This window comes from Salvelinus namaycush, chromosome 37, assembly GCF_016432855.1.
Source record: "Salvelinus namaycush isolate Seneca chromosome 37, SaNama_1.0, whole genome shotgun sequence".
Classification (NCBI taxonomy): domain Eukaryota; kingdom Metazoa; phylum Chordata; class Actinopteri; order Salmoniformes; family Salmonidae; genus Salvelinus; species Salvelinus namaycush.
The window spans coordinates 17,924,890-17,952,734 of record NC_052343.1 but is presented as its reverse complement, the minus strand read 5'-3'; the positions used below and the strand labels follow the sequence as shown (position 1 = coordinate 17,952,734).

The window sequence follows — 27,845 nt, the reverse complement described above, 5'->3', positions numbered from 1 at the left end:
TTTTGAACTCCCCTACCCGCCTGGGTTTGGAGAAAGTGTAGAGAGATGCTAATGATGGCTATCTGCCTGGCTGCTGCAGTTCACTTCAGATGCTAGTCATCATATAAAGCCAAGCCAACCTCTAGTCTCTTTCTGATTGACAGCCAGGGGCTGCATCCCAAATGGCACCCTATTCCCTACCTAGTGTACTACTTTTGACCAGAGCCCTATAAGCCCTGGTCAAAAGTAAATCACTATAAATGGAATAATAGGGTGCCGTTGGGGATGCAGCCCTAGTCGGTTTCTTATTGACAGGCAGACAGTGAATGAACAGGCTGTTGCTCTTGCAGCAGGTCATAAAATGGGCACTTTCCTCTTGAAACTGCATGAAATAATGGTTTGATGAATATTGCATGTAATTAGTAGCTCCTCAAACGCTGGCAGTGTTCCTGTGGTGTGGCAGAAAGAATCCGCTCACAGTGCAGTGATCAGAGAGAAATGGGCATGAGGCCTCGGCTCGGCAGAAGTCTCTCTCTCACTGTGAAACCGTGGATTATTCATTATTCATACTCAGCTACAAAGCATTGGGTTTATATTAGGGGAGACTGTCCTCGTGTTCTCATGATCTGCATTCATCTGCTTCATAACAGCTTTTTCACTCTGTCTGTGTGTGTCTGTCCCCCACTTTGTTAATGTCCTCCCTGAATGTTGTGATTCTCAGGAGACTGCAGGAAGAGGAGCAGCAGCTCCGGACGTCCTCTCTGCCAGCCATCCCCAACCCCTTTCCCGAGCTCTCCGGCTCTCCTGTCCTCAGCCCTGGGTCCTTACCTCCGTGTCAGCCCTCAGGCACATACGTAAGTCAGAGACCCTTCTCTTCACTCCTTACTATGATAGCTTAGCTAACCATGAAGATTGTTCTTGAAAAGGGCCACTAAAGTATGGTGTCGTACATCTTACAGTACCACAGCAGTTTGGTTTATTTCTCCCACGGTCATTATCTCTCATCAGAATCAGTGTTTCCCCTATATCCATTTAGCAGTGGCGGGTTGCCTCTGCTGAATTGTTGCCGCCACTCCAAAATACAGTACCAGTCAAAAGTTTGGACACACCTACTCATTCAAGGGTTGTTCTTTATTTGTACTATTTTCTGCATTGTAGAATAATAGTGAAGACAACAAAACTATGAAATAACACATATGGAATCATGTAGTAACCAAAAACGTACGTGTTTAGTCAATCAAAATATATTTTAGATTCTTCAAAGTAGCCACCCTTTGCCTTGATTTCACCTTTGCACACTCTTGGCATTCTTTCAACCAGCTTCATGAGGTAGTCACCTGGAATGCATTTAAATTAACAGGTGTGCCTTGTTAATTTGTGGGATTTATTTCCTTCTTAATGCGTTTGAGCCAATCAGTTGAGTTGTGACAAGGTAGGGGTGGGATACAGAAGATAGCCCTATTTGGTAAAAGACAAAGTACATATTATGGCAAGAACAGCTAAAATAAGAGAATAAGAGAAACGACAGTTCATCATTACTTTAAGTCATGAAGGTCAGTCAATCTGGAAAATTTCCATAACTTTGAAAGATTCTTCAAGTGCAGTCGTAAAAACCGTCAAGCGCTATATTGAAACTGTCTCTCATGAGCACCGCCACAGGAAATTAAGACACAGAGTTACCTCTGCTGCAGAGGATAAGTTCATTATTGTTAACTGCACCTTAGATTGTAGCCCAAATAAATGCTTCACAGAGTTCCAGTAACAGACACGTCTCAACATCAACTGTTCAGAGGAGACTGCATTAATCAGGCCTTCATGGTCGAATTGCTGCAAAGAAAACACTACTAAAGGACACCATTAACTTCTCTAGGGTAGGGGGCAGCATTCGGAATTTTGGATGAAATGTATGCCCAAATTAAACTGCCTGCATCTCGGGCCCAGAATATATGATATGCATATAACTGGTAGATTTGGATAGAAAACACTCTAAAGTTTCCTAAACTGTTAAAATAGTGTCTGTGAGTATAACAGAACTGATTTGGCAGGCAAAAACCTGAGAAAAATCCATTCAGGAAGTATTTTTGGGGGGGTTTTGTAGTTTTCTATTCAATGCCAATACAGTATCCATTGACTTAGGACTCAAAATACAGTTTCTATGCCTTCCACTAGATGTCAACAGTCTTCAGAAAATGTTTCAGGCTTGTATTCTGAAAAATGAGGAAGTAAGAGCAGTCTGAATGAGTGGACCCTGCCGTGTCACAGAGCTTTTTCCTGCGCAAGACCGAGAGAGTGCGTTTCTTGTTTACATTTTATATTGACGCCGTTATTGTCCGGTTGAAATATTATTGATTATTTAGGCTAAAAACAACCTGAGGTTTGAATATAAACATCGTTTGACATGTTTCTATGAACTTTACCGATACAATTTGGATTTTTTTGTCTTCCTGTTTTTACTGCGTTTTAGCCTGTGGATTACTGAAGAAAACGCGTGAACAAAACAGAGGTTTTTGGGTATAAAGATACTTTATCGAACAAAAATAACATTTATTGAGTAAATTAATGTCTGCTGATTGCAACCATATGTAGATCATCAAAGGTAAGCGATTCATTTTATCTCTTTTTCTAAATTGTGTAACTGTTCTAGCTGGCTGGCTACTGTTTGTAATGATTTGTTTAGTGGGCTATGTTCTCATAATCATAATGTATGCTTTCGCCGTAAAGCATTTAAAAAATCTGACACCATGGTTGGATTCACAAGCAGTTCATCTTTAAACCTATGTAAAATATGTTTTGTTTTCTGAATTTTTATAATGAGTATTTCTGTATATGAATTTGGCGCCCACCAGTTTCACTGGCTGTTGAAGAGGTGGGACGCTACCGTCTCACGTGCCCAAGAGAGGTTAAGAAGTACAGAATTGCTTGGGCCAAGAAACACGAGCAATGGACATTAGACTGGTGAAAATCTGTCCTTTGGTCTGATTATTCCAAATTTGAGATTTTTGGTTCCAACAGCCGTGTCTTTGTGAGACACAGAGTAGGTAAACGGATGCTCTCTGCATGTGTGGTTCCCACCGTGAAGCAAGGAGGAGGAGTTGTGGGGGTGCTTTGCTGGTGACACTGTGATTTATTTAGAATTCAAGGCACACTTAACCAGTATGGCTACCACAGCATTCTGCAGCGATACGCCATCCCATCTGGTGTGCATCCCATCTTGTGTAAGGGCTATTTGTCCAAGAATGAGGGTGATGGAGTGCTGCATTAGATGACCTGGCCTCCACAATCACCTGACCTCAACCCAATTGATATGGTTTGGGATGAGTTTGACCACAGAGTGAAAGAAAAGCAGCCAACAAGTGCTCAGCATATGTGGGAACTTCTTCAAGCCTATTGGAAAAGCATTCCTCGTGAAGCTGGTTGACAGAATGCCAAGAGTGTGCAAAGCTGTCATCAAGGCAAAGGGTGGCTACTTTGAAGAATCTAAAATCTAAAGTATATTTTGATTTGTTATTTTTTTTTTTGGTTACTACATTATTCCATAGTTTTGATGTCTTCACTATTATTCTACAATGTAGAAAATAGTAAAAGAAAATCCCTTGAATGAGTAGGTGTGTCCAAACTTTTGACTGGTACTGTATATGTTTTTTAGTTTTATTAAAAACACATTTTCAGGATGTTAAAAAGTTTTCAGTGTAAACTTAAACGACTAAAACCAGATATAAAGTATGTGGAAAAGATAATGGAGCTATATGTTTTTAAATAAGATCATCTTTGAGAACTACAATCATCAAAATAAAAACTGGACAGGGAGAATCTAAAGTTCAAAAAACGTCATGGCATGGGTCCCCATTGATTTTTGTATAATGTTTGAGTCACTCAGATAACATAAGAACACGGCATAAGCCATGGCAAAATTTGTAGAATTGCAGGAAACTAGCTTGAAAACTGCAACATTTTGTTTCTGAGGCCAAGAGGACGGCCTTTAAATGTTCGTTTGGAGACCATGCCATTGACAACGCCCACTACCCCCCCTTAGTTGAAAGAAATGGGAAGGCTGCGGTGAACTCTTTCCTGGAAGAGAGTCACTCTTAGTCATTACTATAGCAGAGCCGAGATTACTGTAAAAGGGATGTATATTTCGAATAAATATGTCCCTGGCTAATCCTGACTTGACTTTTATGGTGCTGGGGATCAGAGCCTGTATTAGCAGACCCTGGGTTCAAAGTGTATTCGCTTTATTTTCAAATACTTTCAGCTGCTTGATAGAGCTTGCCTGGCTCAATGGAACCCGTGGAAAATGCAAGCCCCGCCAATCTGGCACTTCAGGCAGGCTCAATGAAAGTATTTGACAGAAGACAAATACTATTTGAACCCAGGCCTGGTCTGTAAGAACTGGCAGCATGAGCTGTAGTCTGTAGATGCAGGGAGATGGAGATGGAAAATAACCATATATTTATTTGGTTCTATGTACCTTTGGCTAGAACATGCAGTGTTTGTAAAGCAGTTCTAAAGCATGTTTTTCCAGCTTGTGATTGGCCCACTATACTGAGATAAAGACATGTTGCCTTAAAACCTTTGCATAGTGTGTGTGTGTGTGTGTGTGTGTGTGTGTGTGTGTGTGTGTGTGTGTGTGTGTGTGTGTGTGTGTGTGTACGAGCATTTGTGCATCTGTGTGTGTGTGAGGCTGGGGGTCGTAGAGATGGGCCCTGCTCCACAGCTGGCTCTGCTTTGCTCTCCCAGCATGCAGTGCCTGCCCTCTAGAATCGGCTCTGTCTGTACGTCCGTCTTTCTGCCTTCCTGCCTGCCTGCATGCCGACCCTGGAGTCCTGGCTGGCTGGCGGAGTAGTTTAGCTGTTTACAGAATTTTCCAACCTCTGGGCGCTTTCTGACAGGCTCCCATTCCTCTTCCCCAGCCCCCGCGCATTGGAGGCACGCGAACGCTGCGCTGCCGGCAAGCCTGTCAGGGATCACTGCGCAATCTGTTACACGATGCCCATATGATTTTCATTTGCCTCCCCCCCAAAGTATCAATCAATGACCTAGCTCTCGCTTTCTCTGTGTCTCACCCCAGCTGTGCTCTTAAATGGTAGTGTTAACAAATAACTGACTTGTTTCGTAATGGACGGATGGATGTTCACTGGCTGGTTTTGACAACCCTGGTGGCGTAGGGTCTTTCATGATCTGTTAACTGGGCTCAAGATGGAGGGTCTTGACCAACCAGTAGTCACTATACTAACTGGTCCTGATGCTGCCAGCCTGACTGACCTGGACACCCTGTCCCTAGTGTTGTGTCTTCAACTGATCTGGACACAATGATCTCTGTAATTAGTGGAGGTATGCTGATCTGATGTGAGTTGTCCATGGGTTGGCATTGGTTGGACAGAAGCTGCAGATCTGAATGTACTGTCTGTACCTTGAGCGCCCTCCGTGCCAGTCCTGTCTGTCTGTCCGTCTCTGTCTGTCATGTCTGCTCTGTAGTAAGTCATCAGTCCTAAGAGGCTGCAGGATGGATGCGAACCACATAACTGGCTCTCACAGCACAGAGTCCAAGGGCATCCATCACCATGCAGTCAGACTCTGGGTTTTAGCCCATACCACACACCATCAGGGACAAGTCTAAGCACGCCAGCGACACCGCATGTGACGCAACTGTGCTGCAGCCCTATTACTGGGTTAGTAAACTGCACTGTCATGCCTGGTGCCTAGTCCTCCTTAGCTTAGCCTCCTTTCTGTTTCTATTAGACTGTTGTTAAGTTGACACACCGGTGACACAGGTTCACCTCCCGCTCCCACCCCTCCCTCCGCCTCTTCCCTTGTGTGCAACGCTTTATCCTTTTAAATCTTTCTGTGAACTCAGCAGCTGGCACGTACGCTGAAAGGAGAAGAGGAGTAGGAGTGTGTGGAGAGAGAGATGAGCAATATGGTTAATAGCCTCTGAGCTCATTACTGTAGTGATGCATATTTACACATGGTGAGGTAAGAGGCTTGGAAAAGCAGCCACTCAGTCAGTTAGTGAGTGGCATAGTGGGGGAACTTGACATTGGTGGTATAGTGGGGGAACTTGACATTGGTGGCATAGTGGGAGAACTTGACATTGGTGGCATAGTGGGGGAACTTGACATTGGTGGCATAGAGGGAGAACTTGACATTGGTGGCGTAGTGGGAGAACTTGACACTGGTGGCGTAGTGGGAGAACTTGACATTGGTGACGTAGTGGGAGAACTTGACATTGGTGGCGTAGTGGGTGAACTTGACACTGGTGGCGTAGTGGGTGAACTTGACATTGGTGGCATAGTGGGAGAACTTGACACTGGTGGCATAGTGGGAGAACTTGACATTGGTGGCGTAGTGGGTGAACTTGACACTGGTGGCGTAGTGGGAGAACTTGACACTGGTGGCGTAGTGGGAGAACTTGACACTGGTGGCGTAGTGGGAGAACTTGACACTGGTGGCGTAGTGGGAGAACTTGACACTGGTGGCGTAGTGGGAGAACTTGACACTGGTGGCGTAGTGGGAGAACTTGACACTGGTGGCGTAGTGGGAGAACTTGACACTGGTGGCGTAGTGGGAGAACTTGACACTGGTGGCGTAGTGGGAGAACTTGACATTGGTGGTATAGTGGGAGAACTTGACACTGGTGGCGTAGTGGGAGAACTTGACACTGGTGGCGTAGTGGGAGAACTTGACATTGGTGGTATAGTGGGAGAACTTGACATTGGTGGTATAGTGGGAGAACTTGACATTGGTGGAGTAGTGGGAGAACTTGACATTGGTGGTATAGTGGGAGAACTTGACATTGGTGGTATAGTGGGAGAACTTGACATTGGTGGTATAGTGGGAGAACTTGACATTGGTGGTATAGTGGGAGAACTTGACATTGGTGGTATAGTGGGAGAACTTGACATTGGTGGTATAGTGGGAGAACTTGACATTGGTGGTATAGTGGGAGAACTTGACACTGGTGGCGTAGTGGGAGAACTTGACACTGGTGGTATAGTGGGAGAACTTGACATTGGTGAGAACTTGACATTGGTAGTGGGAGAACTTGACATTGGTGGTATAGTGGGAGAACTTGACATTGGTGGTATAGTGGGAGAACTTGACATTGGTGGTATAGTGGGAGAACTTGACATTGGTGGTATAGTGGGAGAACTTGACATTGGTGGTATAGTGGGAGAACTTGACATTGGTGGTATAGTGGGAGAACTTGACATTGGTGGTATAGTGGGAGAACTTGACATTGGTGGTATAGTGGGAGAACTTGACATTGGTGGTATAGTGGGAGAACTTGACATTGGTGGTATAGTGGGAGAACTTGACATTGGTGGTATAGTGGGAGAACTTGACATTGGTGGTATAGTGGGAGAACTTGACATTGGTGGTATAGTGGGAGAACTTGACATTGGTGGTATAGTGGGAGAACTTGACATTGGTGGTATAGTGGGAGAACTTGACATTGGTGGTATAGTGGGAGAACTTGACATTGGTGGTATAGTGGGAGAACTTGACATTGGTGGTATAGTGGGAGAACTTGACATTGGTGGTATAGTGGGAGAACTTGACATTGGTGGTATAGTGGGAGAACTTGACATTGGTGGTATAGTGGGAGAACTTGACATTGGTGGTATAGTGGGAGAACTTGACATTGGTGGTATAGTGGGAGAACTTGACATTGGTGGTATAGTGGGAGAACTTGACATTGGTGGTATAGTGGGAGAACTTGACATTGGTGGTATAGTGGGAGAACTTGACATTGGTGGTATAGTGGGAGAACTTGACATTGGTGGTATAGTGGGAGAACTTGACATTGGTGGTATAGTGGGAGAACTTGACACTTGGTGGTAGTGGGAGAACTTGACATTGGTGGTATAGTGGGAGAACTTGACATTGGTGGTATAGTGGGAGAACTTGACATTGGTGGTATAGTGGGAGAACTTGACATTGGTGGTATAGTGGGAGAACTTGACATTGGTGGTATAGTGGGAGAACTTGACATTGGTGGTATAGTGGGAGAACTTGACATTGGTGGTATAGTGGGAGAACTTGACATTGGTGGTATAGTGGGAGAACTTGACATTGGTGGTATAGTGGGAGAACTTGACATTGGTGGTATAGTGGGAGAACTTGACATTGGTGGTATAGTGGGAGAACTTGACATTGGTGGTATAGTGGGAGAACTTGACATTGGTGGTATAGTGGGAGAACTTGACACTGGTGGCGTAGTGGGAGAACTTGACATTGGTGGTATAGTGGGAGAACTTGACATTGGTGGTATAGTGGGAGAACTTGACATTGGTGGCATAGTGGGTGAACTTGACATTGGTGGTATAGTGGGAGAACTTGACATTGGTGGTATAGTGGGAGAACTTGACATTGGTGGTATAGTGGGAGAACTTGACATTGGTGGTATAGTGGGAGAACTTGACATTGGTGGTATAGTGGGAGAACTTGACATTGGTGGTATAGTGGGAGAACTTGACATTGGTGGCATAGTGGGTGAACTTGACATTGGTGGTATAGTGGGAGAACTTGACATTGGTGGTATAGTGGGAGAACTTGACATTGGTGGTATAGTGGGAGAACTTGACATTGGTGGTATAGTGGGAGAACTTGACATTGGTGGTATAGTGGGAGAACTTGACATTGGTGGTATAGTGGGAGAACTTGACATTGGTGGTATAGTGGGAGAACTTGACATTGGTGGTATAGTGGGAGAACTTGACACTGGTGGCGTAGTGGGAGAACTTGACATTGGTGGCATAGTGGGAGAACTTGACATTGGTGGTATAGTGGGAGAACTTGACATTGGTGGTATAGTGGGAGAACTTGACATTGGTGGTATAGTGGGAGAACTTGACATTGGTGGTATAGTGGGAGAACTTGACATTGGTGGTATAGTGGGAGAACTTGACATTGGTGGTATAGTGGGAGAACTTGACATTGGTGGTGTAGTGGGAGAACTTGACACTGGTGGCGTAGTGGGAGAACTTGACACTGGTGGCGTAGTGGGAGAACTTGACACTGGTGGCGTAGTGGGAGAACTTGACATTGGTGGTGTAGTGGGAGAACTTGACACTGGTGGCGTAGTGGGAGAACTTGACATTGGTGGTGTAGTGGGAGAACTTGACATTGGTGGTATAGTGGGAGAACTTGACATTGGTGGTATAGTGGGAGAACTTGACATTGGTGGTATAGTGGGAGAACTTGACATTGGTGGTATAGTGGGAGAACTTGACATTGGTGGTATAGTGGGAGAACTTGACATTGGTGGTATAGTGGGAGAACTTGACATTGGTGGTATAGTGGGAGAACTTGACATTGGTGGTATAGTGGGAGAACTTGACATTGGTGGTATAGTGGGAGAACTTGACATTGGTGGTATAGTGGGAGAACTTGACATTGGTGGTATAGTGGGAGAACTTGACATTGGTGGTATAGTGGGAGAACTTGACATTGGTGGTATAGTGGGAGAACTTGACATTGGTGGTATAGTGGGAGAACTTGACACTGGTGGCATAGTGGGAGAACTTGACATTGGTGGTATAGTGGGAGAACTTGACATTGGTGGTATAGTGGGAGAACTTGACACTGGTGGTATAGTGGGAGAACTTGACACTGGTGGTATAGTGGGAGAACTTGACATTGGTGGTATAGTGGGAGAACTTGACATTGGTGGTATAGTGGGAGAACTTGACATTGGTGGTATAGTGGGAGAACTTGACATTGGTGGTATAGTGGGAGAACTTGACATTGGTGGTATAGTGGGAGAACTTGACATTGGTGGTATAGTGGGAGAACTTGACATTGGTGGTATAGTGGGAGAACTTGACATTGGTGGTATAGTGGGAGAACTTGACATTGGTGGTATAGTGGGAGAACTTGACATTGGTGGTATAGTGGGAGAACTTGACATTGGTGGTATAGTGGGAGAACTTGACATTGGTGGTATAGTGGGAGAACTTGACATTGGTGGTATAGTGGGAGAACTTGACATTGGTGGTATAGTGGGAGAACTTGACATTGGTGGTATAGTGGGAGAACTTGACATTGGTGGTATAGTGGGAGAACTTGACATTGGTGGTATAGTGGGAGAACTTGACACTGGTGGCGTAGTGGGAGAACTTGACATTGGTGGTATAGTGGGAGAACTTGACATTGGTGGTATAGTGGGAGAACTTGACATTGGTGGTATAGTGGGAGAACTTGACATTGGTGGTATAGTGGGAGAACTTGACATTGGTGGTATAGTGGGAGAACTTGACATTGGTGGTATAGTGGGAGAACTTGACATTGGTGGTATAGTGGGAGAACTTGACACTGGTGGCGTAGTGGGAGAACTTGACATTGGTGGTATAGTGGGAGAACTTGACATTGGTGGTATAGTGGGAGAACTTGACATTGGTGGTATAGTGGGAGAACTTGACATTGGTGGTATAGTGGGAGAACTTGACATTGGTGGTATAGTGGGAGAACTTGACATTGGTGGTATAGAGGGAGAACTTGACATTGGTGGTATAGTGGGAGAACTTGACATTGGTGGTATAGTGGGAGAACTTGACATTGGTGGTATAGTGGGAGAACTTGACACTGGTGGCGTAGTGGGAGAACTTGACATTGGTGGTATAGTGGGAGAACTTGACATTGGTGGTATAGTGGGAGAACTTGACATTGGTGGTATAGTGGGAGAACTTGACATTGGTGGTATAGTGGGAGAACTTGACATTGGTGGTATAGTGGGAGAACTTGACATTGGTGGTATAGTGGGAGAACTTGACACTGGTGGTATAGTGGGAGAACTTGACATTGGTGGTATAGTGGGAGAACTTGACACTGGTGGCGTAGTGGGAGAACTTGACATTGGTGGTATAGTGGGAGAACTTGACATTGGTGGTATAGTGGGAGAACTTGACACTGGTGGTATAGTGGGAGAACTTGACATTGGTGGTATAGTGGGAGAACTTGACACTGGTGGCGTAGTGGGAGAACTTGACATTGGTGGTATAGTGGGAGAACTTGACATTGGTGGTATAGTGGGAGAACTTGACATTGGTGGTATAGTGGGAGAACTTGACACTGGTGGTATAGTGGGAGAACTTGACATTGGTGGTATAGTGGGAGAACTTGACATTGGTGGTATAGTGGGAGAACTTGACATTGGTGGTATAGTGGGAGAACTTGACACTGCGAAAGGAGTCTCCACTTGATGTCACCCACATTGTTTGGATTCACATGAACAGTAATGGCTGTGTATGGAATGTAATAATTGGCTAATTAGAACATAGAATGAATATAATGTGCATAATTGTAAATGTTGTAAATTCCATGGCAGAGCATATGAGGCCACTCATCAATGTCACAGTAAACTCACTACATGTTAGTAGGGATGTGCAGCATTCTATCACCTCCACAGCTGAGCATCATACTTGGCTGCTGGGGATTCAGGAATGCCTGAGTTTGGGTCAGAGTTCACCTTTTTCCACTGTAAATAAAATGCTGGTATTTTGCTGATGTTGGCTCGTCTGAGTGTTTAGGTTAATTGCGTTGGAACACATTTTCAGGTTAATGTGTTCTGCAGCGCTGAGTTGGAGATCAAAGTGACCAGTGCCAGAAATGTGCTGCCTTGCTTCTAGACTAGAGGGAGTCTGTTTTAACAGGCTCTTAAACCACACCAAGAGTGAAGCAGCACATCCCAGATCCCACAGCGGGCTGACTTAGTGTACATGCCAAATGGCACCCTATTTCCTATATAGTGCACTACTTTTGATCAGGGCCCAGAGGAAAAAAAGTTGTGCACTATGTAGGGAATAGAGTCCCATTTAGAACTTAGGCAACGTATCATGTAATCACGGCCCATAATTGTTCAGAGCCCCGTGTATTGAAGCAATGCATGCTTATTGTTTCTCCTTCCCAAAGAATGTTCCCAAATGGAACATGGAAGGATTACATGGGACCAGTCAGCACTAGGCATTCTGTGCTGCTGCTGGGAGAGAACATTCCTCCTGCAACTGCTTGTAGGACTTTCAGCTGGCTCGGCTCTGACTAGATCTTTCTCAACCTCCCAAAGAGAATTGTTTGGGTTCAATTTAATTAATTGAGGCAAGTTGCAGGCAGAGGTACTGGAGAGGAGAGGCTGCTGTACTGTAGCTCAGTATCTAATCTCATACGTGGGTGAAGTAAACATGCTGTTCACTTGCAGGTCTTAAATTGGTGCCTGCATACGTGTGTGTCCGCAAAGCCAGCGTATCTGTGTGTATCTATGTGTTGCACGCTGACTGGCAGCACTCTTGAGATACAAATTGCAACTGTGTTGTTAACAAATGCTTGTTGGAGGCGTGCCAGGGAGCTTGTGGTTTATTCTGGAACATCTCATGTGTCAGGCCATATTTAACCCTCCACTTACCCAGCAAGACAAGCCTCGACCTGCTGCTTGGATTACTTGGCCAGTGCAGCAGTCACTCAGTGACAAATATCTGTGACTGTTTAATCGACAGCCCTGGCTTGTCCTGCTTTGTGTGTTAAGTTCTGGGGAACTGAGAGACGCTATGCTACGCTATATTAGGCTAGGCAAAGAGTATTCAAATCTTACCCGAGGTCCGGACTACTGCTTCAGCCAAACGCTATGGCACGCCTACAGATGTTAGTATCTTTTCCGCAATGAGTCCCTCCCCGGTCGTCTCTGATTGGTCCAGAAACCGATCGGTTGGGCCTGAGCCAGAACACGGTTTGAAAATTCGTAATTGGCTTTGATACTCTGATTGGTTAGAGATGATCCAATCGATGATGACATTGTTTTTTTGCAACGCTCCTCGTCACCACAAACTATTTAAATGATGACAGTCTCAGACTAAAGTATGTAGCAAACGACAGAGCAGCGGAATAATTTACTGTGAGCTGTCAGGCTAGACTACTGCTGGTTTTCTGTTCTACGTACCTGATAATTAATTGCACCAACATGGTGTCCCAGGTTTAAATCAGTCCCAGATTAGGGGGGGAAGAATGATATGCTTTGAAGTCCAGATATGAATTTGAAGGGGCTAGGCTATGCTAGACCATGCTAGTATAGGCTATGCTAACTGCTATGATGTAAGCTTACCTGGACAAACTGGCTGGCTGTGGTCCCCCATTGGGAGAAGGACGTTAAGGTCCCTCACTCTGTACACTGAGCCTGCCAGGTCACAGGTCAAACTAAGTAACAAACCTATTTTCTATGTGCTGATGAGGTCAAATGGTCAACATGTATGTACAGGCGATGTTGGGTCACTCACAGGCAAGCGCTAACTCAACTTCTATGAGGGAAGTTGACATAAAAGTGGATTTTTTTCATGCTGCTAAATGCCTCGGTTGATTTGTGCTGTTCTTTTCTTTATTACGTAAACAAGAACGGAAGGTTATAGGTCGACACCTTCGTGTCCCTCTGTGTTTTATGTCTCTTATTTTGAGACTGCTAGACGATACCCTGGTTAGCTGTGTCATGTTAGCTTAACTGAGAAAGACACAGTGAGTTCTCTTAGCAGGTAAAGTTACAAGCCAGAACCATACCCTCACTTAGTACAGGCCTGTTCATTACTATAGCACAGGGATCATCAACTAGATTCAGCTGTGGGTCGATTTTTTTTCTCATCACTAAGCTAAGGACCCTGGGACTGAACACCTCCCTCTGCAACAGGATCCTGGACTTCCTGACGGGTCGCCGGCAGGTGGTGAGGGTAGGCAACACATCCCCCACACTGACCCTCAACACGTGGCCCCTCAGGGGTGTGTGCTTAGTCCCCTCCTGTACTCCCTGTTCACCTATGATTGCATGCGCGGGCATGACTCGCAACATTATCATTAAGTTTGCCGACAAGACGGCTTGATCACCGACAATGATGAGACAGCCTGTAGGAATGCAACAACCTCTCCCTCAACATCAGGAAGACAAAGGAGCTGACCGTGGAGAGCCGAGCACGCCCCCATTCACATCGACTTGGCTGTAGTAGAGTGGGTCGAGAGCTTCAAGTTCCTCGGTGACCACATCACTAAGGATCTATCATGATCCAAACACACCAACACAGTTGTGAAGAGGGCACGACAACGCCTCTTCCCCCTCAGGAGGCTGAAAAGTTTTGGCATGGGCCCTCAGATCCTCAAAAAGTTCTGCAACTGCACCATTGAGAGCATCTTGACTGGCTGCATCACCGCTTGGTATGGCAACTGCTTGGCATCCGACCGGAAGGCGCTACAGAGGGTAGTGCATACTGCCCAGTACATCACTGGTGCCGAGCTCCCTGCCATCCAGAACCTCTATACCAGGCAGTGTCAGAGGAAGGCCCTAAAAATTGTCAGACTCCAGTCACCCAAGCCATAAGACTGCTAAATAGTTAGTCCGGTAGCTATTTGGTTAACAATTTAACTATCTGCATTGACCCTTTTTGCACTAAATGCTTTGATTCACATACACTGCTGCTACTGTTTACTATCTGTCACTTTATTCCTAATTATATGTACATATCTACCTCAATTACCTCGTACCCCTGCACATCCATTAGGCACTGGTAGTCCTTGTATGTAGACAAGTTATCATTATTCATTATGTATCTATTATTACTTATATTATTACATGGTTAACTTTTCTATTATTTCTCTATGTTCTTTCTCTCTCCATTGTTGGGAAGGGCCCGTAAGTAAGTATTTCAGTAGTCCACACCTGTTTAGGATGCATGTGACAAATAACATTTGATTTGATTTGAATTCGGCCTGCGGACGGGCCGCCAGTTGGGGAACCCTGCTCTAACATAAGTGAGTCCCTGATCGTGTCCCTGTTTTAGAAATGTGCTGTTTTGTTATTGTTAGTATGACCTATTTCTGTTCATTATACTCATTATGAAGACTGATGATTTTCACTCTGTCTTTGGGGAAATTAATCCATGGATATGTTCCCAAAGTTCCTGCATGGGCCACAGTTTTAGTCTGAGAAAATTATACAATAGCCATCTATATATAGAAGTGTGTGTTTAGCCTATATTGAACGTGTGAGAAAAGACCAGTTGATTCATCATTGCATGACTTTACTGGAGGGAATGTGAACTGCCCTGCTCTGTGTCCAGGATGGAGGCTTGACAGGGTGGAATGTGTTGCTGCAAGCTGTTAGTTCATCTGGCCCGAGTAGAGTGTCTCAGCAGGCCCGCAAAGCTTCAGCTGGACTAATGTAGGTCATGGAGAATGCATGAAATCCTCCACTGCAGGGCAGAGCAGGCCTCTCTCCCTCACAACTCTCTTGCTCTCTAAACTGAGAAGAGGACAGCTTCTCTCACTTTCAACTCTCAACTTTCTGCTTTTCTCTCTGCCCTGCGTATCTCTCTTCCTCCCTCTCTCTCAACTCTATCTCTCTCTGCCTCTCCCTCGCTCTCTCTCAACTCTCTCTCATGCAGGAAAGTAGGACAGCTCAGATTTCTCTCAAGTGGAACTTGTGTTCACAGAGAGAGGAGGGAAAAGAGAGGGGGAGAGAGTGAGAGATGGAGACACAAGGAAAGTGCTTTCTGTAAACAGGAAAAAGAGATGCAACAATACTCCCACACTCTCAGCATATACATTCAATTAATCTCTAACTTGTTCAATTTTGAAAAGGCAACCATTGGTGGAAATGCAGACAGACAACTGGCTTAAATCAAATAGCAGTAATGACTGTACGTCCAGAGTAGAGAGCAGAGCCATTGGAATGGGGCCTGATCTCGGCTTCTCTCCAGAAACACCTAATTACACTGGAACACAATGTACAGCTATGTTAAATCTCTGAAATCAAATCTCTCTCACCGTTTCTCAGCACTCACCTTTAATAAACTGATTCTGCTGCTAACTTCTTGTATTGTAGTAGGCCTATACCAGAGCAGAGCATTATTGAGTCTGAGTGAGCTGGTTGTGTGTGTGTGTGTGTGTGTGTGTGTGTGGTGTGTGTGTGTGTGTGTGTGTGTGTGTGTGTGTGTGTAGTGTGTCTGTGTGTGTCCCTGTGTGTAGTGTGTGTGTGTGTGTCCCTGTGTGTAGTGTGTGTGTGTGCCACCACCAGCAGCTAGCTGGCCTTTGCCTGGCCTTACAGCTTGGGTGAACAGTGCAAGTAGAAGTACAGTGAGTGCAGCTTGCGGGCGGCTGGTTTTATTGTGTAGTCAAAATTGAATGATGTCATCCTTTTGTGAGTGCCCAATGGGAGTCCCTGAGTCCCGTAAGGGGACAATGATCTGCGGTGCGGTAGCCTGAAAGGGTGCTACCCAGGCCCCTGCTGCGCAATTAACCAGTCTGCTCCTATTGGAGAAATGTTTGTCTCCTCTCTGGATTGATCTCAGTAGGGAGCTGCAGGGAAAGAACTCGGCCATTCAAAGGGGATTGTTGGGGTTGGAGGCTGGGGCCGATGTGATGTGTGTGGCAGGGAGGAGGTATGGGAGCTTCTGGCTCTGCTCAGGGGGGATTCTTCCCAGAGGAATGCACAGAGCTGATGGATCAGCCTCTATTTGATCTATATATAGACACCGGCCGTGGGTCTTTTTGCTTGTGGTTTGTTCCGGTGGCTGAGGAACTGAGGGATTGTTTGGTTTTGGGGGTGCGTTCCATAATGGTAGCTTGTTGAGTTTTCGTTAATGAGTCAAGTTGTTCTGCATTTTTGGAACATATGCTGATATCTGGAACCACCAGAAAAAAATGAAATATATGGTTAGTCATATATTATAACCTATTATAACCTAAACTTTGTTTTCCAAAGAGAGTAGATTTTTCTTCATGCCCTTTGAGCCAATAGACTGACTGTCTTTGACTAGGCTGCCCTGTACTGTACTCTGTACTCCCATGGCTAACTTTTGTTATATCAATGGGATATGGTTGAGTTTCAGCCACGAGCTGGGTGGTTTGCATGTGGGAGTTCGATGGGGATGAGTAGTCACTGTGGCCTGGATGTTAACCACAGTGTGGCGTTAGTTCATCCACATCTCTCCACTTCTGAAAGTATAAATGTTAACTGGCCCCAGCATCTGCTAAATACACTGCTAAACGTGCACGATAGTACTTCAAAACTTTCCAAATCATCCGTATTATATATTCTGTCGTTTTATTGTTCTGTACCTAGCTCACTAACTAACTGCGTGGGATGGAGAGTGCATTGTACATGACTTGGTATTGTGCATCTGAAAGCCCCCATTTTAGTCCTTGGCCAAAGTTCTGGTCCTTTTTCTTCTATAGTGAGCCTGGATAAATCCCCTCTTTGGGGTGCTTAATTTGACACAAAAATTAGACAACAAGGATCGGTTCATGTCCACCTCATGAGTCAGCAGTATTTACGTAGCGTTCCCTTTAGAGGCCGACTCAGCCCAGCACTTCTCCCCGGGCCAGCAGGCTGCAGGCAGCGAGTGCATCTCAGGACATGGCAAGCTCCTCTGAAAGTCTATTGTCTTTATTCCACAAGGTTTTGTCTCACATTCTCATTAGTGGATGTCAATGGCCACTGCAGTTCAGAGACCACACAGAGCACACAGTACATTTGGCTTCATTAAAGAGGTACTTGTAAACGGGACTGGTTTGTTGGTGGGTTGCAGAGAGGGGGCGAGACCACCGCTCAGTCGACCGCTAGCCAACACTGTTTAATCAATGGCTGTTCTTTTGGGGGATTAGAGAGTAGAGCCACTTCTTTGGTTTTGGTTTTTAATAACTTAGGGAGATAATGGAGTTAGCCTACAGAGAAGCACTAGATTTAGAATCGTTAGAGGTTTAATTGAACTCAGGTTTTTCTTATGAAGAAGATTTACGCCTAAAGGTATTCAATTGTAGGTCCGGGAAGATACCAGTATCACGATACTCGTCAGTATCGTGGCAAGGAAACAAAATACAAACTTCCTTAGGAAAACAGCCCTAATGTTGGAAACAAACATCATTATTGTCACGTTCCTGACCTGTTTTTCCTTTTTCTTGTATTATTTTAGTTGGTCAGGGCGTGAGTTGGGGTGGGTTGTCGATGTGTTATTTCTATGTTGGGATGTTTGTGTTCGGCCGGGTATGATTCTCAATCAGAGACAGCTGTCAATCGTTGTCCCTGATTGAGAATCATACTTAGGCAGCCTGGGATTCACGTGTGTTTTGTGGGTGTTTGTTCTCGTGTCAGTGTTCGTACCACACGGGACTGTTTTCGGTTTTGTCACGTTTGTTGTTTTTGTAAGTGTTCTGTTTTACGTTCATTAAATAATGACCACTTTCCACTCTGCGTGTTGGTCCGATCCATGCTCCTCCTCGTCTGAGGAGGAGAACGACTTCGACAGCCGTTACAATTATGTTGTCATCCAGAGTCACATGCATTTATTTCCCAAGCTATAGCACACAATGTATTACATACAGCAGGATTTTAAACAACCAAAGAGTTTGGTCTGCTTCGTGTTTTCATTTTTGCCATGGAACTATTGAGATACTGGTATCGTCACAGCCCTATTCAATTGGTTCCACCACTTATTCTTTGCCTCTTATGTCATAGCCAATAAAATGTTGTTATATAGCCTGGTACAGTAGGCTATATTAAATATAAAATGCCTCTCAAAGAAATCAGGTCAGATGTTTCCATCAGAAGAATTACTTATAGAAATAGAATGAACAGAATAGTATTGGATCCTCTAACTTTGGCAATTTCACTGGTAAACTCATGGGTGCACTATGTTCTACGTATTCTAATTCTATGGAATGACCACTACTACCCCACTGTAGCCTACTTACTGAAGACCCAAATTGGCTGCGTCCCAAATGGCACCATTTACAGTACTTAGCATGGTAAAACCTATTCAGTGGGGACCCTCTATATTACTTCACCATTCCTTTCCGGTGTGGGATATAAGTAGAGAGGACCTGATGTGTCACCACAACCTTATAGATCTATACTGCAGTCCATATTATACCGACCCTAAGAGGCTAGTAACCAGTATTAACCAGTAATCTAGAGTTTTTAACACATCCCTGATGTAAATGTTGTGCTTTTAATGCACTTGTAATGTGTGTGTGAGAGTGGCTGAAGCGTGACATTGCATGTGTGTGTTTGTGAGAGAATGAGAGTGGCTGAAGAGGGACATTGCCTGTGTGTGTGTGTAGCTTGGGGCTCTCAGCAGCTTGTCCCTGGGTAATTACATCACAAGTCCTGAGTCATCCTGGAGGCCCACCACTGAATGAGAATAGTGTTCAGAAAGAACCGGAAGACAACCCAGCACGCTCTCTCTCTCTCCCTCCCCCTCCCCCTTTCGTTCTCGCTCTCTCCCTGCCTCTCTCTTTCTCCCTCTCTTCCCCTTCCTCCCTTTCACTTTCCCTCTCTCTTTCTCCCTCCCCTCCCTCCATCCCTCTCGCTCTTTCTTCCCCCCTCTCTCTTTATCACCTCACACACAAGGAAATCTTTTCTCTTTAGAAAAAAGAAGTGGAGTAGGTCAAGGAAGTGTGCCATGTCTCCTCAGTCCTCCTCACTCACTTGAATGTCTTTCTGTTCCTTTCATCACATTGGGATGCAATGTTGGATTGAAACATTTTCCACTTAGAAGTTGAGAGGTTATGTTCCTGCTCTTGTTCGGTTAAGTTAGGACCATGTGCTCCAATTCTCTACCCCCGGAAGTGTGTACTTGTTAACTCCTCTACACACATGTCAAAGCACGTGACTCCTCTCCTCATAATATCCAGTCCAGTATGTATTCTAGGATAACAACACTATGTAACAGTGATGTAATAGGCATAGTGGTGTAGTACTGGTTGTGCTATCTCATTCCACATAAGGAGTGTTAGCTGCTGGCATTAGTAGTGTGTCCTGTTGTAGTACAGCATGGTAGGTATGTGACATGGGGTTTTCCCCACTGACTCACCAGGCAGGCCAGTAGTGAGGTAGTGATAAGTCAATGAGGAGAGGGGTATGGCTGCAGTGACAACTGGAAGTCTAGAATAGTGGCATGTACACTACACATAGTCCTACTACTACTTACTACTATCACAGAACATTCTTTTGTCTCTTCTTTTGTCTCTCTTTCTCTTTATTTCTTGTTCTCTCTCCCACCTCTCTCACTATTGTCTGTCTCTGTGTATCTGCTCTCTTTCTCCTTCACTATTTCTCTCCCTCCCCTCTCCCTCGCTCTTTCACTATCTCTTCCTTTACTTATCTGTCTCGTTCTTTTCCTCTGGCTCTTTCTCTCTCTCCCCCTATCTCTCATATTTCACTATCTTTTCCCCTCTACTTGTCCGTCTCTTCTCTCTCTCTCTCTCTCTCTCTCTCTCTCTCTGTCTCTGTCTCTGTCTCTGTCTCTGTCTCTGTCTCTGTCTCTGTCTCTCTCTCTCTCTCTCTCTCTCTCTCTCACCCCCTCCTCTGTCTCTCTCACCCCCTCCTCTGTCTCTCTCACCCCCTCCTCTGTCTCTTCATACTCCCCTCCCCTGCCTTAGCCCAAATCTCTTTAAGGCTTTATGATGCTTTCAAGACAACTGGAAACTCTGAAAAAATCGAGGCTGAATCGTGACGTCGGTGATCTTCAGGTCAGAGCTTTAGAAAGAGGCCTGAGTTCCCGACTTGGAATTCCGAGTTGTCTTGAACGCACTGAAGTCGGAAGTCAGAGATTTCCCAGTTTCGAGTTCCCTGTTGTTTTGAACATGGCAATAGTAGTGAAACCCTAAATCATCCTCCCTGACCACTATGGCTGCTTCCTGCTTCCTGCTTCCTACACTGGAAGGAAGGGAACTGTTATTTAAGACCTCCCATTATCCTCCTTCTCCCTTCAGCATAGTGTTTGTATATAGATATTGACCCAATGAGATGAGAGGATGTTGAAAGGACATTGGCTAAATGTCTACTCCAGACGGGGTGGGGCAGAGCCTTTGTCAGTCCAGTCAGTGGGGTATTAAGTATCTGAAGTAAAACAAAAAAAAGGGGGGTTGGGGGTGAACGGAATAGTGAAAACACAAAGTTTCCGTGTTTTGTTCTTTTGAGAGAAAGAATGTTGGCATAAAGCTAGACTCGAGGGGAGGCCAACGAGAAGTTCAAGTACTCAGGTTTGTTTCATTTAGCCCGTAATGAGCCTTGCGCTGTCGTGAGAGAGATTTCTGACTGCAAAGTTCAAAGCTGTACCACGGAGAGAAAAAAGAAAAGAAACAAGCCCTCACTTGAAACTTCAGAACATGTTGGGAGGTTAAAACGACGGCTTCTTTCGCTCTGCCCCACACCCCTCTTAAATGATCATTTTCACTTTTACTCAAAAAGAATCTGAAAGCTATTCAGAAATGTAGCCTGATAAAAGTTGACCGTGTCTGTGCATGACTGTGCGTCTGTGTGTGCGTGTGAGAGAGAGAGAGAGAGAGAGAGAGGTTGTGTGAGTCTGTGAGTGTGTGTGTGTGGGAATGATTACATCAGCCTGAGCGAGCCCTATGATTGGTTAAGGAAGTGTGGTTTGATTCACTACCTAAAAGCCCATGGCTGTAACCCTTTGTGAGGGAAGCAGAGGGAAGTTGTCAGCTAGCCGGACTGGAAATAGTGCCATCTGCTTGCTCTGTCCTGCACTAGGCAGAGGAGAGGAGATTATGTGACAGGTACCATAACAGGCAGTCGCTGACAGAGAGGAAGGACCTGTGTTGTACTATAGTCTTTTTTTCGACCAAGTTGTGGAGAGGGTTGTTCATCTGTGTGTGTTCTGTGCGGAGGCAGGCTCACTCCAAAAATGCCATCGTGCTCTCCGGACTGCTGCCTATTACAGGCCGTAGAGGTAAGCTCTTAGAGACATATTTAACCGCTTTCCCCTTTTTCTCTGAAGTCTGATAAAGGTTAGCTGAGACGAGGGTCAAAGTATACTCTATAAAGGTCGAAGATAATTTGTATTTTTTTTAAGATATGACGAGCGAGGAGGGAATATTGGAGAGGCTCAGAATGAATCGAAGCCCCCTTGAAAGGAGAAATAGTTTTTTCTTTCCAGGCGAAAGAAGATATGATGTTCTGTTGTAAGGCTTTGAATTTGTTGAAGCTATAGCTGGAGAAGGGAAGGAGAATGTATTTTTATAAGACATCATGTTCAAAGTGTGCGTACTGTAGCCTAAGTGGGAAAGCTAAGAAAGATAAATTCCTACTAAAATCTCTTTGGGAGAACCAGAGGAAATAGGATCTGTGCTCAGACGGGGATTTATCAGGGTTTTATCCATTGTTTCTATTAATGCGCTATATTCCTCTATACAGTATCTTTCTATATAGTATATTTCAGTATCTTTCTATACTGTATCGTTCTATACACTATTTGTCTATACAGTATCTATCTATACATTGTATCTCTATACACAATCTTTCTATGCAGTATATTTTTATACAGTATCTTTCCATACAGTATTTTCATGTACTGTATTTGTCTATACTGTATCTTTCAGTGTTTACAGTATCTTTCTATACTGTATTTCTGTACAGTGTCTTTCTATGCATTATCTTTCTATGCATTATCTTTCTAAACAATATCTTTCTATACAGTATCTTTCTATACCGTGTATTTCTATACAGTATACTTCTATACATGATCTTTCTATACATTATCTTTGTGCCTAATTCAGTCAGTGGATAATCTCTATGGAAACAGGTGGTGTGGATTGAAGGACTAAAACAGTCCCCTTAGTATTTAAGCTTGAAGTATGATTCTGATGAGTGTCACATTTATGTTTTTAGAACCTATATTTTCCCACAAACCGCTGCCAGTGAGAATGGATTGTATATGTCTGGTATGCTCATCAAACACGCATGGTTATGAATGGAAGTAAATTAGCTCTTGGTACTATATTGCAAATGTTGTGCTATCTAGTTATGCTTTCTATGTAAAACTATGCCTGTCTACGCCTGAACTATGCGTCTCATCTATCTGAATTATGTCTGTCTGCCTACGAGCTTGTGTCTGGGAATAGTTCTAACATGAAAGGGCCTTTTCATTCCTCTTTTAGATTATACAAATTTTCAGCGAGGACGGCATGGGGAAAGTAGTGGAAATACCAGCCGACATGACTGCAAGAGATCTTTGCCAGCTCCTCGTGTACAAAAGCCATTGTGTGGATGACAACAGTTGGGCACTTGTTGAGCATCACCCTCTCCTCGGACTAGGTAAGTGGCAACCTGGTGTGCTGGATGGGTGGGCTGGTGGGCAGGCTGGCTGGCAGGACATAGCCTAGCGCTCCCTCCCCCCTTGGCCCTTGCTCTGTGAGAAGCCAACTGGATAATGAACATGTTCTCCTGCTCATGTTAACGTCAACAGAGGTCTCGCTATGGAAACCAAGAGTCATCATAAATAATAGATAGCCTACATCTGTAGCCTATATTTTCTCTTGTATATCATTATTTTGGTTAACAGTCGTTAGCTGCCTGTCTGTGCCTGCTCTTAGTCTTTTAGACGGTTTCAGAGTCTGGTGTATATGGCACCTTATATAGTGCACTGCTTTTGACCAGAGCACTATGGGCCCTGTTAGAGGAAGTTCACTATGTAGAGAATAGGGTGCCATTTGAGATGCAGTCTGAGACAGCGGGCTCTTAGTGCAGGACCAGGAACCCTCCTGACATCACTCTCCCAAACCTTAGTTTGTTACCGTACCTGAGAACGGATATACGGTCACTTACAGTTGGAGATAAGAATGTACCATAATATGGTCACGTGTAATAATATGGTAGTAATATGATAATAATATGGTAAGAGATGTTCTTTATTATCTAATTCTAGACCAGGAGTAGCGATCACTGGATCATACAGGTACCTTGCTCTGTCTAGTTACTTTATAACTAGTCCCCCCCCCCCCCCCATGCTAGTCAACATTTGAACAGGGACTTTACTTTGGGCTTATACCATAGCCGACCAGGATAACGCTAGTCTCACTGAACGTTAGATTCATTGAAATGAGGTTGTGTAAGTCAAGACGTGGACCGCTTAATGTGGCGGCATTGCAGTGATTTGTTAAGAGTTCTGAGAAGCAGAATGCTCCAAACTTCAGCCCCCTAAGGAACGAGCAATTATAAAACACAAGTTGTGTCTGGGCTTATATCTTCATTATAGCAGATGGGTAAAATGAAAGTACTGTATTTCTGGGAATGTTTAGGCCTAAACACTGAAATATAGGCTACACGATATGTATGCACAACATAAAGGGTAACAATTATATGCAGTATTATTTTCAGTAATTATTTAGGTCTTATGTTGCATGTGTGGAGAGGGTGTAGTTCATATTGATATGTGTGTCTGAATTATCCAGGTTTTGAACGTTTTTTTTAAGGAATTTGCTACTAAACGTCAATTTCCTTTCGATATCCTGAGCGCATTATAGTCCAAAGGAAATTGCATAGTTATTTCAAAATCTTTAAACTAATAACATTATATGGCGATTAGAACACAACAATATTACATATCTGAAGCACAGGCCTCTAAAGCTCTTAAAATACCATCACATGATCTGTTCTGATTGGTTTGGTGTCAGCGCTGCCAAAACCGTGCTAAGTGTAGTAGGGATAACCAGTATAACTTCATCCCTCTACAATGGCAAAATTCTACAGACTTTTGTGCATCTCAAATGGCACTTTTTTCTTATAGTGAACTACAGGGCACTATATTGCACTATAAGGTGCCATTTGTACGCAACCTCCATTCGTTGTAAAAGGAACCAGGGCTGATCTGACCTTTAGAAGCCGCCTGAATGGAGCTAGGGCAGGCTCTCTATGGTGAGTCGTCCACTAGAGGCAAGGCAAGGTCACTCTTCCTAATTGCTCCTTAATCTGACCAGGCTTGTCCAGATGGGCCTTGTATAAGAATGACATCCAGCCAATTAGATATGTTGCTTTCCCAACCTTGCTCCCAATCCCCTCGCTAAGGAGGAAACTAGGAAAGACAGGGAGACACACAGATCCAAAATGGAGACGGGGTCCCTGACTCCCTGGTATGAAGAAGGCTAACGCTTCTATCATTACTGAGTCATCTCTTCTCTTCAGAATGGGTCCAGAGGAGATAGTTGAAAGACAACCCCACAATCAGTGGGGGTGTTTCCTTAGAGAAAGAAAGAGAGAGAGCGAGAGAAGGCCACTGTCAGTCATCGGGTGAATAGAATAGCTGATAAGAATAATGGCCAATGACCCTCCCTTAGCTTCCTCCACAAAGGGTTACAACCTCTACAGGCTTTAAGCTAGTGAGTCAGGGGCTTGACTGACTCATGGTCAGAGAGGAAGTGACTCACCAAAGAGCCTCAGTAAAGGCAAGGTAGAGGAGGTACTGGATTGGCTCTCCATTTTTTGGGATATAAGTGGACTGGAATCCAACCAGGTTGCAACATCAGTATGAAACTACACACATAGTTTCTGAAAACTTCCACATTGTATATTTCCTCTTTCTCTCTCTCTTAATGAGTGAGAGTATCTTACTGCTTGTCCAAGAAAGCCTGGCCCTTCCTCCCCAGTCCCCAGTGTCTCCTTTCCTGCTGCCAAAATCTATTTAGGAATCCTGCTTCCACAGTTGGATGTGAAACATGTGTTCCTGCAGAGAGAGCAGGGGCCAGGCAGGGTCAGTGGTCCAGGCAGACAGCAGGGCCTGTATAGCATAGCAGCATAGCCCCACTAATTGTTTGAGAGAGGGGGGAGTGAACGTATGCTCAAGACATCGACAGAATGGGGGGGAAGAGGAATATAGCAGGGTGGGGGTCAATTCCAGTCAATTCAGAAAGTAAACCAAAATCCAATTCCAAATGTTCATCTTTGAAAATGTCAGTGTACTTGCTGAATTGACTGGAATTGAAATGGAACTGACCCCAACCCTGGAATATAGTAAGAACATGCTGATTTGTCTGCAAGTTTTGGATAAGATAAGGGGTGTGTGGGGTGGAGGGTTAGGGAGAGGGGGTGGGCAGAGTAGGCGGGGAGTGGGTTATGGGTGAGGAGGGGTGTGTGTGTGTGGGGGTGAGGGGGGGGGGTTCATAGGCTGAACTGCTTGTTCTTTCATCGTTTGCCTTATACACACAATGTTCAGGAAATGAAAATTAAAACTTTGTCTTGTTAAAGACATGTGATATTGTGTCCTTATTGTAGGCTTCCATTTGGTAACTAGCTCCTTCTCTCTCGAACAGAGAGGTGCTTGGAGGACCATGAGCTGGTGGTACAAGTGCAGGCATCCATGACCAGCGAGGGAAGATTTCTGTTCAGGAAGAACTATGCCAAATATGAATTCTTCAGAAATCCCTTGGTAGGTTGTTTTTTTGTTCGTTTGTTTCCAAAGAATCCCAGAGCTCGCCTGCAGAGTTTTTCCTTGTCCTATTTATATTCTCTACATGTGTAAACAGTTACATCAAGCTGAACAGCCTGGATGTTATTTTTTGTTTACAAGCAATGCATTTCTTAAATGAGTGGCGAATGTTTGGTTGTGCTTGTTATCACATCCTTCCCTCACTTTATTGTAATGTACCCACTCCCACTCAAAACAATGAACAGATTGTGATAACACTGTTAGACTGGTGGCTATAACTGTCCTGGACTCAGAAAGGCTAAACCAGGGTCTGGGAAACTGTCCCTAAACGTACTTATTTAAGAAACAGTTTGAAGCTAGATTGAAAAGTTATGAGACAAATGTTATTGTTTAATGTTTTTCTTCATTTTCATTTGGGAAAAGGGATTAATTTAATGTCTCTTGGCGTTCCACCTCCATCCTTCTGATTTTCCTTTTACCCACAACCTTCCCTTTCTCACTTACCAACAGAATTTCTTTCCCGAGCATATGGTTGCATGGTGCCAGGAAACAAATGGTGCAATCCCACCATCTCAACTTTTACAGGTATGTACCGTAGAACCATAAAGACTCCACTACCTCAGCATACTGCGTACTTCAGTCTTTGTTGTGTACTGTATGGCTGATCTCACCTTTGACCTCCTTGTGCATGTCTTGTCAGAGAACAGACTGTAACACTTGATGTTCTGTTGACCTAAGAGTGTCTCTGCACACGCAGGCCAGGTGTGCCTAACAGAAAGACAAACAGACAGACAGACATTACAGCTTCTGAAGGGAAGCAACTGTGAGAGGAGAGTAAAGGAACGTACTGAATGTTATAGCACAGCACGTCAGGCCATCATCCTCCCATCCTGCACCAGGCAGCACAGCGTAGATGCATGGTGCCTTAAAAGACCTGAGGCTCGAATGGAATGAAGTTTACATGTTCAGCCTGCAAATATAGTAGTGTGACAAAGCATTATTAAAACTTCTTATGGCTTGGGGGCGCTATTTTCACGTCCGGATGAAAAGTGTGCCCAAAGTAAACTGCCTGCTACTCAGGCCCAGAAGCTTGGATATGCATATAATTGGTAGATTTGGATAGAAAACACTCTAAAGTTTCTAAAACTGTTTGAATAAAGTCTGTGAGTATAACAGAACTGATTTGGCAGGCGAAACCTCGAGCACAATCCATCCAGGGAATTTTTTGTTGTTGAGGTCAATCTGTTTTCCATTGGTTTTCTATGGCAAGGCCGTTTTAATAGAAATATTCTTGCAGTTCCTATAGCTTCCACTATATGTCAACAGTCTTTAGAAATTGGTTGATCTTTTTCTTTAGAGAAATGAAGAAGTAGCCCTGTTATTTTCCTGTGTCAATCCAGGTGCACTCTAATGATTTGGTGCACCCGACCTGGAACATGCTTTCTTTGTTTTCGTCCGGTATTGAACACAGTTTATCCCGTCTTAAATGTTATCTATTATTTACGTTAAAAAATACCTAAAGTTGTTTGAAATGTTTGGACAAAGATTACAGGTAATTTATGAGAGATTTTGTAGTCATGTAGCATGAGTTGGAACCGGTGTTTTTTTGGATCAAACGCGCCAAATAAATGGACATTTTGGATATATAACGACGGAATTAATCGAACAAAAGGACCATTTGTG

The 27,845-nt window shown here is 44.3% G+C and overlaps 1 protein-coding gene across 1 annotated transcript in view; it reads left to right on the top strand.

Annotated features, from left to right (window-relative positions):
- Positions 1-27,845, top strand: part of LOC120031018 (growth factor receptor-bound protein 10-like) — an 86,705-nt gene that overhangs the window by 47,613 nt on the left and 11,247 nt on the right. Inside the window, exons 5-8 of the mRNA XM_038976537.1 lie at positions 701-833; positions 22,900-23,056; positions 26,047-26,162; positions 26,673-26,747. Coding sequence (XP_038832465.1) covers positions 701-833; positions 22,900-23,056; positions 26,047-26,162; positions 26,673-26,747 — 481 coding nt within the window. The remainder of the gene's footprint in view (positions 1-700; positions 834-22,899; positions 23,057-26,046; positions 26,163-26,672; positions 26,748-27,845) is intronic.